We start from the raw sequence: 15,549 nt of genomic DNA, 5'->3' as shown, positions 1-15,549 counted from the left end.
ACATGTGTAGGCTATTGACATTGATATAGTCTACCAATTTTATTCACTTTTCACCAGTTTACTCACTTGTATTTAGTTTCTGGATATTTTATTATGTTAGGAGACTCTAGGTCTTATTTAAGTACTTTACTATAGCAGGCTGTCATCATATGTAGGTTTATCAGGTGGGTCCTGGTTTACCTTGTGTTGTGGTTACAATGACAGTTTAATTTTCAGGCTCACAGAAACAACAATTTTTGGCTGTGGCTGGCTTCCTTTTACTGGTTTCACCTCTCTGCAGTGGTGTCTCTGGTAGGGAAGAGATTTTCAGGCCTGTGGAGGCTTTACTGTACAAAGTTTTTACTTATATATTAAGGCTAATGGTTAGTAGACAGTCTTTAACACAAGGTGAAAGATCTAAAATTAAAAAAAATTAAACCACCTGAATATATTTCTAATATAGACTGTGATCAACCACTCTATGACTGTCCTATGTGTGGCCTCATATGTACAAATTACCAGATTCTCCAAGAACATGTTGACTTGCATTTGGAAGAAAGCAGCTTTGGACAAGGTATGTTTAAAATAAAAATGTTATTGTTTAGTTTGTATGTCCTAGGACATATAATTTCATGTTAGAGTGGTGATGTAGAGAATAAATTATACTTTATTAATAAACTAAAAATGAATCTTTCTTTTAAAGAATTTTTATCTAGCATCAAAATTCGTTTTTTAAGAAATTGTTTCACAGAAAAGTTAGGAAAGGATGTAGTATTGTGACCAACTACTGAATTAGGGCTATACCTCCAGGTTTTTGTACCAGATCACCAATGTTTAGAATGGATACACATTTAAGACAGTAAATCTGTTTTATTTTCAGACTGAAGCCACTCCTTCAGCAGCTGTAAGTAACTAAACTTAGCATCTAGGCAGCACAAATAGTTGTTGAACTAGCAACCTACCATAAGGCTCATACATTTTTGGTTTTTAAGAAGAAATTTTTTTAGCTACATGACTTAACAGTCTGTCTGGTGCATTTATAGCTGCTTATCCCAGCAACTAAAATGACCACATACTGTTTTTATAGACACACCAGAAGTTTTCCACTGCCCCTTTTCTTTTTCTTTTTTTGCATAGGCGGGCTCTGGAAATCAAACCCCTAGTCTCTGGCATGGCAGGTGAGAATTCTGCCACTGAGCCTCTGCCTTTTCTTTTTAATAACATCGATTAAGAAGTCATTGTTGCACCCTAAACATGGAGTTTCACAGTTCCCTTGACTCTAAAGATAAATTAAACCCTAGCAGAAATTAATTGTGTTCTACCTAGGGTACATAGGTATCTCGTACTAATGCAGGGATCTTTAGTGGTCAGTTTAGGTGATCTCCATTTTCATCATTATCTGCTCATTCAGCTTAACCCCAAGATAAGAATTCCTGGAGCAGAGATAAAAGTTCTCTCTTCTAGTGGTCCTCTGCTAACTACTCCAGCTGGTGTGCCATCTTCCTTTGGACAAGATTACTTGGAAAGGAAAGACTTTGGTAGAATAACCCTTTTGAAACTAACTGAAAATTCTATTTATTTTAGGCATTATTTGGAGATATATTATTCTTTAAGCCTGTGGTGGCCACTGGGAGAAAGATATAGTCTAATTAAAGCACTGTCAGCAGCCCCAGAAGTGTACTGGAGGTGATAATTCTCAAAATCGGTGTGAACTGCATATTCCTGAGAATGGGAAATGGTCCCCAAATAGGAATATGTAGCAAAGGCTGAGAGGTTTTGAAAGGAAAGAGAGAATACTCAAATACATAATTAAATCATCAAGGTGGGAGCTCAAGGAGACAAGATGCCAGCCAGGAGAAACTGACGAATGAATCTGCAGGACAGAATAGAGAGGATGCAGAGCAAGGTGTTGCAAAGTTGCATCATTTGTTTGTGTCAAGACTAATTGTTTAATTAATTTATTAGTTCTTTAAAATATCACCCTTTTCTTGTTGCATTAAGAAGCATCAATGAAGAGTGCTCTCTTATGTTCCAGCTTCCCTCTAAATTCCAGTTAACTTCTCTCAGTCCAAGTATCCTCAATGGATAGTAATACCTACTTCATAAAGTTGTCCTGAGGATCAATTGCGATAATTAATGAAAAGCACTGGTCACAACCTAAACACTCAGTGCATATTAGTTATTATTTAAATGGAGGCTATTCCCTGACAGAGTTAGTTCTAAGTTCTGCTAGATTTGTACTTGATGATTCCATGACATCACAGTTGTGAATAATGGCAAAATAATATTTATTCTGTTTTTTAAAATGTATATTAACTAATAAGTAAGCTTTGATGGAAGCGGTTGTTTTTTCTAAACATTAAAAATATCTTATAGGCATGGATAGAGACCAGTGTTCTAGTGATCTAGAACTGGCTCACCAGCTTCAGCAGGAAGAAGACAGAAAGAGGAGAGCTGAAGTATCAAGGCAAGAAATGGAAGAATTTCAGAAGCTGCAGGTACTAACATTAATAGCAGTGATAATTTTTTGGTTTGTCTTATTTTTCAGACATGTTTTCAGGGCTTCAGTCTATTGTTTTTGGTCTTTGTTATTCACTTTTTTTTTACGTATATGTCTTATAATTCATAGAAATTACCAATGTTAATATTCACTCTGGCCATGTACTAGGGTAAGCACTTTATATATAGAATCTCAAAACCTTCAAACAACTTCATGAAATTATTTTAGCCCCCTTCCTCCCCCCCCCCCCCTTTTTTTTTTACAGATGAAAAAATGGGGACAGAGTTGTTAGGTAACTTGCTCAGAGTCAGGCAGCTATTAAGTGGTAAAGCCTGCATTCAAACTATATAAATTGATGGGACAAATGAGGAAACCAAGACTGAAAATTTAAGTGTTTGTGTAGATACTTGTAAGTGAAACCTGTACATAAAATTGATGTCTCCTGAGTCTTAAGTTCATATAGAGATTATAATTTCAGACATTTAGAGAGAACTGTTTTTAAGGAAAAATACTTTCTGATATTTGAGACTTAAGTATCTTGGTGGTATCTGGTGAGTTAAATCTTAAAATTAAATTTTTAATAGATTTTCTGTTTTCTATCTCGATTTGCCCTGGATTACAAGGGCATCCATGCTAATAATGCCCATAGAGTCTTTTTTGTAATGCCCTTTTTCTACGTGTTGATAGGTATTGTATAAATAAAAAGGGTTTTATGATTAAATGTGTTTGAAAGTGTTCAGATCTGTACACATACGTCAGGACTTCTGAAAGCTTTTAATAAGCATTATACATCTCATCATTTCCCCAGACTGCTTGCTCGTTTTGTTTTCTCATAGTTTATAGAGCTGTTGAAATATACTTTGAAATAAGCTAGGTAGATTGTTTTACTCAATGGTGATTCACTTGTAAAATATTTGCTCTCTAGAATTCAGGAAGGAAAGTTGGCTATTTCTAAATCCTCTTTGGCTTACGCAATTAGGAACACTACCAGTACAAAAATTTTCCAGTATTTAAGGGAGTTTGTGTTATAATTTTGTAAGCCAGTTATTTAGATCTCAGAAGGCTTTTCTATAGAATCTGTTTTTTACTTACTATTTGAGATCCTCACGTCAGTGTACAACATAGTTCATTTGCTGTGTACAGTGATTGATGAATTATGGATGAATTTAGGCTTTTCTGAACTAACCTGAGAACCATGTTTCCTTGAAAAATGTAAACAGTATCATCTGCCCTTCACAGTACCTTTAGCAGAAGGAAAGGATCGCCTCCTTTCCCTGCTTCAGGTAAATCAAGTCTCTTGCTGCAGTGATTGTTTATATGGAAGGACCATTATTAACTCAGATTTTTTTGTGATTTTTTTTTTCACAGAATCTTTAAGTATTGACTTGTATACATTTTTAAACCAGAATCTTTCAAAAGATATTTCCAAATAAATAAAATTTTATTAAGTTTCTATCCTCAGTGAGGTATAAGGACTTAAAAATTGTCATTCTTCTCTTCTTACTTAAAAAAATAGGTCATATTTTTGAGTATTACTTTCTTTAATACTTCTTTGGAATTTGTTACCAGAGAACAAAGCATATTTTTATTTCACCCTCTGGCACGCTCCAGAGCACACTAATTGTATTTCGTCTGCTTTAGGTAGCTGATGATTTCTTGAAATATCTCTAGAAAAAAATTCCCACATAGGGACGATCCAGAAATTGTTCTACCTTCATCTTCTGCTCCAATTGTTTGTGATTATAATTAAGACTAGGGAAGAATCTTTGCAGGAGGATCTTATCTCAGGCAGCACCATAGGCCTCTGTATTTGAATGACTGGAGAATCTGATGGCATAAAGGTGGCTTGTATCTTTTATTAATTACATTTTTTTCTGCAGATTTTATTGAGATATATTCATGTATGCTATATTCCATTCAAAGTATATGATCAGTGTCTCAGTATCATCTCCTAGTTGTGGAATCATCACACTCAGTTTTAGACCATTTTCATTGCTCCCAAAAGGAAAATAACAAACACAAAGAAAGAAAACCTGAACACCCCATATCCCTTATCCCTCCCTATTATTGATCCTTAATAGTGATGTGGTACACCTGTTACTGTTTATGAAAGAATATTAAGGTATTTCTGTTAACTACAGTCCATCACTTGCAATAGGTAACTTTTCCCCATATACCACTCTATTAACATTTTATGCAAGTGTCATACATTTGTACTTGTTCTTAAGTCATTCATTTTTATGTTCAATAGAGACAATATGGTTTAGATAATTCTGGAGGATATAAACAACAGCAATTACGAAATATGGAAATAGAAGTAAATAGGGGAAGAATGCATCCATCTGAATTTTATAGAAGAAAAGCTGACATGATGGAATCATTAGCTAATGGTATTGATGATGGAAAAACAAAAACTTCTGGTGAGTACTTTAATATTAGAATTATGGTTTTAATATTCAATATACCAGTGAAGAAAGAATCAGTATTATTTAAATTTTACTTAATATTCATAATCTATGGTTTGTATAGGTTTAGATGAGACTGTTCAAAAATTTTTTGGTTTAGAAACTTCTGAACTTTAATTTTTAGAGTACATAATTAACTTTTAAAACATAATTCAGTTTTATATTGTGCTAACTTTCTTGACAAATGAAATTGAACCTTTTAAAAGTTCTTTTATTTAATGCTTGTCATGCTTTATACTAATACTATCTAATACAAATATATGAGCCACATATATATATAGTTGGAATTTCCAGGAGCCACATTTAAAAAAGTAAAAGAAAAGCAGATGAAATTAGTTTTAGTAATATTTTTAACCTAATATGGAACAAAATATTATTTCAACATGCAACCATTTTTAAAGACTGTTAATGAAATATTTTGTACAGATATTCTTTGTGTGTTCTTAGAAATCCAGTGTGTATTCTATACTTACAGCACAACTCATTTCAGACCAGCCACATTTTAAGTGCTCAGTAGCCATATGTGTTAGACACTAAGAGCATTATGCACGCTGTATTTTTTAACTCTCAAAACAAACATCTTTTGTATGTTAAATTTTCTGGTTAAGGTAAGGATGTCTCTCCCAGGGCAAGATTACATGCTAGTTATTGGGCCAGCTAGGATTCAGATCAGATGTGCTTGCTCCAGAGCATGCTGGGTTTTTCTCTTCTGATGGTGCTTTATAAATTAGATGTTGGTGTATCTGTTAGTATTGAATAAATTAGATGGGAACAGTTTTGTTTTCACCACCCAGATTTCTCAAAAGCTTGATTTTTGTCATATTTAAAGTTTTTAAAGCTACAAAGCTTTTCACATGTATTTTAAGCCCCTGTGTATCCCTCACTGATCAAATCCTAGCTTCTCCCTCTCAAAAGGAACTGTTACCCTGAATTTGTTATTTATCAGTCACATACATGTTTTAATACTCTCACCATGTATATTTGTATGTTTCCTAAATGGAATATATTTTTTGTGTGTTTTAACTATAAGTAATTGGTGTGTTAAATATGTTTTGCTCAAAGTATGTTGATTCTGATAGCTGTTTGTCATTCATTTTGACTGCCGTGTAGTACTTCCTAATGTGAAGTATACTTTTTTTAGAGTAAGCAGATAGAAAGTTTATTGAATAGATATGTGAGAAGGTATGTGGGCATATAAGAAAGGAAAGATGAAAGGCAGAGGCCCAGGTATTGGGGGGCCACTTGCTTTTGTAGATTAGTTTTACTTACTCCCCCTTCCCCTTCTTTCTTCCAGGCTCTTTCTCCTACCCTCCCTTCTCTTCAGGGCAATTCCTGGTGATAGTGCATTTGGGTGGGTCATTTGGCTCTGCCTTCTCCGTCGATGATTCACTCAGGTGGGGGTCCTTTAGCTCCCATGTGCAGTTTATTGCTGGTCTTCTCAGAGATATCTTTCTCCTGGACGCCTGACCTCTTCTGGAAATTTGCTCTTTGCTTAGCCAAGTCATCACCCTAATTCTAACCCTGTCTCATTCCCCTCAGAGACCTAATTTTTTTCCCCTCAGAGACTTTAAATTTCCCTTAATCTTAAGGGAATTTGGACCAATAGTTTGATTTCTTTAATTGCTGCAAGCTGTCAGTGGGTTGTAGGCCCCACTTGTGGGAGTATAGAAGTCTCTGGTTATGCTACTGAGGGGTGGCTGGCTGAGCGTGGGGAACAGAAACATGGCCTTTGGTGAGAAGTTTATTGTGAAAAGCTTCTAATCTGGAAGAAACAAACTGCATGAGAAATTGTATATAAAGTTTGAGCAGAACAGGAGTAAGATGGACCTCAGTGTTTTTTTTTTTTAAAGTTGCATTGACTTTCTCTCTGGGAGTTGATCACTTCTTGGCCTCTGTGCTGGTTTGAAATGATGTGTGTACCCTAGAAAAGCCATGTTTTAATCCTAATTCCATTTCATAAAGGCCACGGTTTCTTCTAATCTGTATTCAGTATTGTATGTTTGAAACTGTAATTAGATCATCTCCCCAGAGATGTGATTTAATCAAGAGTGGTTGTTAAGCTGAATTAGGTAGAGGCGGGTCTCCACCCATTTGGGTGGATCTGGATTAGTTTCTAAAGTCCTATAAAAGAGGAAACATTTTGGAGAAAGCTTGAGATTTCTGAGAGCAGAGAACAACATAGCCATGAGAATCAGAGAGTTTACCAGCCAGTGACCTTTGGAGAGGAGGAAGGAAAATGCCTTCTGGGGAGCTTATGAAACAGAAATCCAGGAGAAAAAGCTAGCGGACGATGCCGTGTTCGCCATGTGCCCTTCCAGATGAGAGAGGAACCCTGACCGTGTTCACTATTTGCCTTTCCAGATGAGAGAGAAACCCTGACCGTGTTCACTGTTTGCCTTTCCAGATGAGAGAGAAACTGGCTGTGTTCACTATGTGCCCTTCCACTTGAGAGAGAAACCCTGAACTTCATCGGCCTTCTTGAACCAAGGTATCTTTCTCTGGATGCCTTTGATTAGACATATCTATTGATTTGTTTTAATTGGGACATTATCTTGGTCTTAGAACTGTAAACTAGCAGTTTATTAAATTTCCCTTTTTAAAAACCATTCCGTTTCTGGTATATTACATTCCAGCAGCTAGCAAACTAGAACATCCATGCTGTTTTGACAACTGTGGCTTTGTAGTAAGCTTTAAAGTCAGAAAGTGTTAATCTTCCCACTTCACTCTTCTTTTTTTTAGAATAGCTTTAGTTATTTTAATTTCTTCCCCCTTCCAAATGAATTTGATAACTAGCATGTCCAAATCTTCAAAATAGGTTGTTGGCATTTTGATTGGTATTGCACTGAATCTGTAGATGAATTTGAGTAGAACTGACATCTTAACAACATTCATCTTCCCTATCCATAAGCAAGGTCTATCTTTCCATCTGTTTAGAAGATCTTCACTTTCTTTTGACAATATTTTGTAGTTTTTTTGTATACTGGTCCTTTTTCCTTAGTTAAACTAATTCCTAGCTACTTGATTCTTTTTTTATTTTAGTATTTTTATTGAGAAATCTTCACACACATACAGTCCATGCATGGTATATAATCAGTGGCTCACAATATCATCACACAGTTGTGTATTCATCAGCATGATCATTTTTAAAACATTTGCATCATTCCAGAAAAAGAAATATAAAGAAAAAACTCATACATCCCATATCCTTTACCCTTCCCTGACCTTACCCTCTCATTAACCACTAATATTTCCATCTACCCAATTTATTTTGCCCCTTTATCCCCTCTATTATTTGTTTACTTCTTATCCATATTATTTTAGTCATTTGTCCATACCCTGGATAAAGGAAGTATAAGACAGAAGGTTTTCATAATCACACAGTCACAGGTTTTCATAATCACACAGTCACACTAAAAGTTATATCTTTATGCAGCCGTCTTCAGGAATCAAGTTTACACCATAAACTGAAAAGGAATATACGTATATATAATGCATAAGGATAATCTCCAGGATAACCTCTCAACTCTGAAATCTCTTAGCTACTGATGCTTTATTTTGTCTTATTTCTCTCTTCCCCCTTTTGGTTAAGATGGTTTTCTCAATACCATGATGCTAGATCCTGGTTCATCCTGGGAGTTCTATCCTACGTTGTCAGGGAGATTCAGACCCCTGGGAGTCGTGCCCTATGTAGCAGAGAGGGCAGTGAGTTCACCTGCTGCGTTGGCTTAGAGAGAGGCCACATCTGTGCAACAAAAGAGGTTCTCTGGGAATGACTTTTAGACATAATTGTAAGTAGGCTTAGCGAATCCTTTGCAGGAATAAGTTTGATAGGGGCGAACCCCAGATAACTGATGCTTTCAGTGGCTAGTTTGAATGAAATTTTTTCCTTAATTGTCACCATATTTAGGTCATTATTTGTATGCAGAAACATCTGATTTTTATACGTTAATCTAGTATTCCACCACTATACTAAATTTATTTATTAACTCAGGTCATTTTATCATGGATTTCTCAGTATTTTCCAAGTAGAGGACTATGTCATCTGCGAATAATGAAAGTTTTATTTCTTATATATTTTGGATGCCTTTTATTTCTTTCTCTTGCCCAATCACTCTAGCTAGGCCTTCCAGTATAGTGTTGAATAATAGTGGTGACAGTGGGTATTCTGGTCTCATTCCTTATCTGTAGGGTAATGCTTCCAATCTCTCACCATTGAGAATGATTCTGGTTATGGGTTGTTCATATATGTCCTTTATGATGTTGAAGAAGTTTCCTACAATTCCTGCCTTTTGTAGTGTCTTTACCAGAAAAGGATGCTGAATTTTGTCAAATGCTTTTTCAGTATCAGTTGATATGAGCATATAATTTTTCCTGTTGAATTTATTAATATGTGTATTACATGCATTGATTTTCTTATATTCCTGGTATATATCCCACTTGGTCATGATGTATAATTCTTTTAATGTATCGTTGGATTTGATTTGCTAGAATTTTGTTGAGAAATTTTGCATCTGTATTCATTAGGGAAATTTGGTCTGTAGTTTTCCTTTCTTATATCTATCTGGTTTTGGTATTTAAGTGATAATTTCATAAAATGAGTAAGGTAATGATCCTTTTTCCTCAGTTTTTTAAGAGTTTGAGCAGAATTGGTCTTAGTTTCTTTGAGATGTTTGATAAAATTCCCATGTGAAGCCATCTGGCCCTGGACTTTTCTTTTTTATAACTAATTCAGTCTCTTCACTTGTAATTGGTTTGTTAACATCTTCTCTTTCTTGTCAAGACATTGTTGGTGGGCTATGGTGGCTCAGCAGGCTAGAATGCTTGCCTGCCATGCCAGAGGACCTGGGTTCGATTCCCGGTGCCTGCCCATGTTTAAAAAAAAAAAAAAAAGGACAGTGTTGGTAATTGATATATGTTTCTAGAAATATGTCCATTTCATCTAAGTTATCTAGTTTATTGGTGTCTAGTTGTTAATAATATCTTCTTATGTTATTTTTCATTTCTTCAGGAAATTAAATCTTTGGGATCCATAGTAACAACTCCTTCTCGTTTCCAATTTTGTTTATTTGCACCGTCTCTTTCTTTTTTCTTTGTCAATCTAGCTAGAAATCCATCAGTTTTATTGGTTTTTTCAAAGAACTAACTTTTAGTTTTGTTGATTCTTTCTATTGTGTTTTTTGTTCTCCAGTTCATTTATTTCTGGTTTACTCTGTTATTTTTCTTCTTCTGGTTACTTTGAAGTTAGTTTGCTGTTCTTCCAGTTTTTCCAGGTGGGCAGTTAGGTTATCTACTTTTGCTCATTCTTTTTTATTTTTTACGTATTTTTTGTTTAAGGAAACAAACAATATAGTCAGAACCACCAACAATGGATATCTTAGTTAGCCTAACCATAGGTATATTTAAATCAAGTATCTATATAATCATTATAAAGCCTGTAAGTAAGCCTGCACTGTAAGCTTTATATACCAATTTAACATTAAAGCAACAAGGGAAAAATCTACATATTTGGATGGCAAAGTTCTTTAATTCTAAGTATTAAAAATTAAATTAGATACCATTGTGATCGGCTGTCAAAACTGTCAAAATATCAAGTAGAAAATTCTTACAAATATCTGTATTGCTATAGTGATGACCTATGTTACTAAATATTTTCCTTATTTCAGTAAAATATGAAGATACACATATTTTTACAATTAACATATAGAAATCTTAACCACCTAAAATGTATATCTTAGTTAGTTTCTCCATAGGCATTTAAAAAAAAAATCTGAGTAATCATCATAAAGCCCGTTTGCACACTGATGTTCACAGCAGCACTATTCACAATTTTTCACTATTAGTAAACGAATTTAAAATTAAAACAAGGAAGGAAAAAAAATCTATAAATAAAAATATCAGTTACTTAAATTCTGAGTATTAAGCAGTATCTTAAATACTATTTGATTAACTACCATAACTATGTGTGTTCTCAAAATATCAAGTAAAAAGTTATTGTAAATGTCAGTCTTTGCTATAGTAGTGAGCTATGTTGTTAACTATTTTTGATTTTGGGAATTTACTTTGTCTAATATTACTGTGACCACCTATAGTTTTTTTTAACCGTTTTTAGTTGTAAAATATAACATACATATATATATATATACATGCAAAGAAAATAAAGGAAAAAAACCAATAAATATCAAAGCACACTTCAACAAGCAGCTGCAGAACAGTTCCCAGAGTTTGTCATGGGTTGCCATGCCCTCAAATTAGATTTTCCCTTCTAGCTGCTCCAAAAATCTGGCAGCTTTATCACAGTCATAATAATGGAATTATACAATATCTGTCCTTTTATGTCTGACTTGTTTCACTCAGCATTATGTCCTCAAGGTTCATCCACATTGTCATATGTTTCAGAACATCATTTTGTCTAAGTGCTGCATAATATCCCATTGTATGTCCACATTTTGTTTATCTACTTGTCAGTTAATGGGCACCTGGATTGTTTCTATCTCTTGGCAATTGTGAATAGTGCTGCTGTGAACATCAGTGTGCAGATGTCTATTTGTGTCACTGTTCTCAACTCTTCTGGGTATATACTGAGTATTGATTGCTATTGATGGGTCAATACCAATAGGGCAACTCAATATTTAATTTTCTGAGGAATCACCAAACCACAGCAGCTAAACCACTTTACATTCCCATCAACAGTGAATAAGTATTCCAGTGTCTCTACATCCTCTCCAACATTTATAGTTTCCTGTTTGTTTAATAGCAGCCATTCTTATAGGTGTGAGGTGATATCTCATTGTCATCTTAATTTGCAATTAAGCTTATTAGCCAGTGAAGATGAGCAGCTAGGCCTAATGTGCTTTTTAGCCATCTGTATTTGAAGAAGCATTGGTTTCTTCAGAAAAGTGCCTGTTCATTTCTCTCTGCCCATTTTATAATTGGGTTGGTTGTTTTTTGTTGGTGAGCTGTATAACTTCTTTATGTACACAGGGCGTCAAGCCTTTATCTGATACGTAGTTTCCAAATATTTTCTCCCATTGAGTTGGCTGCCTCTTCATCTTTTTTAATAAAGTCTGTTGAGGTACAGAAGTTCTTGATCTTAAGGAGTTCCCATTTGTCTTTTTTTTTTTTTTTTTTTTTACAGTTTGTGCTTTAGATGTAAAGTTTAAGAAGCTACCTTCTATTACTAAAGCTTGAAACTGTTTCCCTACATTTGTTTCCAGAAGTTTTATGGTACCAGCTCTTACATTTAGGTCTTTGATCCATTTTGAATTAATTTTTGCATAGGGTGTAAGGTGCGGATCCTCTTTCATTCTTTTGGCTATTGAAATCTAGTTCTGTCATGCCCATTTATTGAAAAGACTATTCTGTCCCAATTTACTGGATTTGGGGGCCTTATTGAAGATCAGATGTCCATAAATTTGGTGGTCAGTCTCTGCAGCCTCGGTTCTACTCCACTGGTTGGCCATTCTGTCTTCGTGGGAGTACCATGTTGTTTTGACCACTGTGGCTTTATAGTAAGCTTTAAAGTCAGGAAGTGATAGACCTCCCAGTTCACTCTTCTTTTTAAGGATATCTTTAGCTATTCGCGGTCTCTTTCCTTTCCACATAAATATGATAACCAATTTTTCTAAGTCTCCAAAGTAGGTTATTGGGTTTTTATTGTTATTACATTGAATCTGTAGATCAGTTTGGGTAGAATTGACATCTTGATGATATTCAACCTTCCTATCCATGAGCATGGAATATCTTCCTATCTCTTTGTAGTTTTCCGTGTATAAGTCCTTGACGTCCCTAGTTAGGCTTATTCCTAGATACCTAATTGTTTTGGTTGCTATTCTGAATGGAATTCTTTCATTAGTTGCCACCTCAGGTAGGTCATTGCTTGTGTCTAGAAACGTTACTGACTTTTGTACATTAATCTTGTATCCTGCCACTTGGCTGAATTTATTAGCTCAAAGTAGTTTTACTGTAGATTTCTCAGGGTTTTCTAAGTATAGGATCAGATTATCTGCAAATAATGAAGGTTTTACTTCTTCCCTTTCTCTTTGGATGCCTGTTATTTCTTTCTCCTATCTAATTGCTCCAACTAGTACTTCTAACATAGTGTTGATTAATAGTGGTGTCAGTGAGCATCTTTGTCTCGTTCCCATTTCAAGGGACTGCTTTCAATTTCTTACCATTAAGTATGATACTGGCTATGGGTTTTTCATATATGCCCTTTGTCATATTGAAAAAGTTTCCTTCAGGTCCTGTCTTTTGAAGTATTTTTATAAGAAAAGGATGCTGGATTTTGTCAAATGGTTTTTCAGCATCAAACGATATGATCATGTGATTTTTCCCTTTTGATATGTTGGTATGCTGTATTATGTTGATTCATTTTCTTATGTTGAACCACCCTTGCATTCCTGGTTTGAATCCTGCTTACCATGATCTATAATTCTTTTAATGTGACATTGGATATGATTTGCTAGTATTTTATTAAGAATTTTCACATCTGTGTTCATTAGGGAGATCGGTCTGTAGTTTTCTTTTCTTGTATAATCTTTTTTCCGATTTTGGTTTAGAGTGATGTTAGCTTCATAGAATGAGTTATGTAGCATTTCATTGTCTTGCATTTTTTTAAAGAGTTTGAGCAAGATTGGTGTCAGTTCTTTTTGAAAGTTTGATAAAAATCTCCTGTGAAGCCATCAGGTCCTGGACTTTTTGGGTGGGTAGATTTTCGGTGACTGATTGGATCTCTTTACTTGTAATTGGTTTGTTGAGATTTTCTATTCTCAAGTCAGTATAGGTAATTTGTGTCTTTCTAGAAATTTGTCCATTTCATCTAAGTTGTCTAATTTGTTGGCATGTAGTCTTTCACAGTATTCTCTTATGATTTTTAAAATTTCTTCATGATCTGGGTGACAACTCCCCTCTCATTTCTGATTTTATTTATTTGTGTCCTTTCTCTTTGTTAGTCTAGCTAGGGGACCATCAATTTTATTAATTTTCTCAAAGAACCAACTTCTACTTTTGTTGATTATTTCTATTGTTTTATTGTTCTCCAGCTTGTTTATTTCTGCATTAGTCCTTATTATTTCTCTACTTCTTTGTTTCTGCATTAGTTTTTATTATTTCTCTTCTTTTGTTTGCTTTGGGGTTAGTTTGTTGTTCTTTCTCTAAATTCTCCAGGTGAGCAGTTAAATCCTCAAGTTTTGCTTGCTTTTTTTTTAAACTTTTTTATTGTATAGGGTAACATATTTGCAAAGCAAAGAAATAAAAAGCAATAGTTTTCAAAGCACTCTTCAACAAGTAGATACAGAACAGATCCCAAAGTTTGTCAAGGGCTACCATACAATCCTCTCAGATTTTTTGTTCTAGCTGCTCCAGAATATAGTTGGCTAGAAGGCTTAAATATTCTTTTATCACCACAATTGCCTTTTTTTTTTTGTAAAAAATAGCATATATACAAAAAAGCAATAAATTTTAAAGCACAGCACTACAATTAGTTGTAAAACATATTTCGGAGTTTGATGTGGGTTACAATTCCACAGTTTTAAGTGTTTACTTCTAGCTGTTCTAAGATACTGGAGGCTAAAAGAGATATCAATTTAATGATTCAGCATTCATATTCATTTGTTAAATCCATCTTCACTGTATAACTACACCTTCACCTGTTTTTTTTTTCCCCCAATGGTTTGATATTGAACAATCAGTCAGTAGTAGAGGGGTATAGGGGAAAACTAAAATTGCATACCATAGTCCACACTTAACAGGAAGGCATCAGTAGTATCACAGCACTACCAGGGGCAACTAATTGGGGGCTCAGTGGGGAGGATAGGTGTTTAGGGTTAGTTTTTATTTGATATTTGGTGAGGCTGTGTTTTTACAGATTGTTCTAGTTTGCTGGCTGCTGGAATGCAATATACCAGAAACAGAATGGCTTTTAAAAGGGGAGATTTAATAAATTGCTAGTTTACAGTTCTACGGCTGAAAAAATGTTCCAATTAAAGCAAGTCTAAAGAAATGGCATCTGGGGAAAGATACCTTGGTTCAAGAAGGCCGGTGAAGTTCAGGGTTTCTCTCTCAAGTGAGAAGGCACATGGTGAACAGGGTGAGGGTTCCTCTCTCATCTGAAAAGCCATGTGGCTAACATGGCATCATCTGCTAGTGTTTCCTGTTTCATGAAGGTCCCTGGGAAACATTTTCCTTCATCTCCATAGTGCTGGCTGATGGACTCTCTGCTTCATGGTGCTGCAGCATTCTCTGCTCTCTCTGAATCTCCTCTCATTCTCCAAAAGGTTTCCTCTTTTATAGGACTTCAAAAACTAATCAAGACCCACCTGAATGGGTGGAGACACGTCTCCACCTAATCTGGCTTTATAACCTCTCTTGATTAAATCAAGTCTCCAGGGAGATGATCACAGTTTCAGACATACAGTGCTGAATGGGAATTAGAAGAAACGGCAGCCTTTACAAAACGGGATTAGGATTAAAACATGGCTTTTCTAGGGTACATACATCATTTCAAACCAGTACACAGACCAATTAAAATTGTCTGAATTTGAGAGTGCCGCTGATTGTAGAACAATTTGAGGATACTGTAAGTCATCGTTTGTTTATTTTAAACAT

At 34.9% G+C, this 15,549-nt stretch overlaps 1 protein-coding gene across 6 annotated transcripts in view; it reads left to right on the top strand.

The window, feature by feature from the left end:
- Window positions 1-15,549, top strand: part of ZUP1 (zinc finger containing ubiquitin peptidase 1) — a 43,663-nt gene that overhangs the window by 7,354 nt on the left and 20,760 nt on the right. For all 6 annotated transcript variants that reach the window (XR_013176380.1, XM_077162737.1, XM_077162735.1 and 3 more), the window contains exons 3-5: window positions 443-553; window positions 2,356-2,477; window positions 4,731-4,899. Coding sequence is in view for 5 of the 6 variants with exons in the window: in XM_077162737.1 (XP_077018852.1) it covers window positions 443-553; window positions 2,356-2,477; window positions 4,731-4,899 (402 nt within the window). In the remaining variant the exon portion in view is untranslated. The remainder of the gene's footprint in view (window positions 1-442; window positions 554-2,355; window positions 2,478-4,730; window positions 4,900-15,549) is intronic.

Source organism: Tamandua tetradactyla, chromosome 5 (genome assembly GCF_023851605.1).
Source record: "Tamandua tetradactyla isolate mTamTet1 chromosome 5, mTamTet1.pri, whole genome shotgun sequence".
Lineage (NCBI taxonomy): Eukaryota > Metazoa > Chordata > Mammalia > Pilosa > Myrmecophagidae > Tamandua > Tamandua tetradactyla.
The sequence above is the reverse complement of the archived record's forward strand: the minus strand, read 5'-3'. Positions and strand labels throughout refer to the sequence as shown.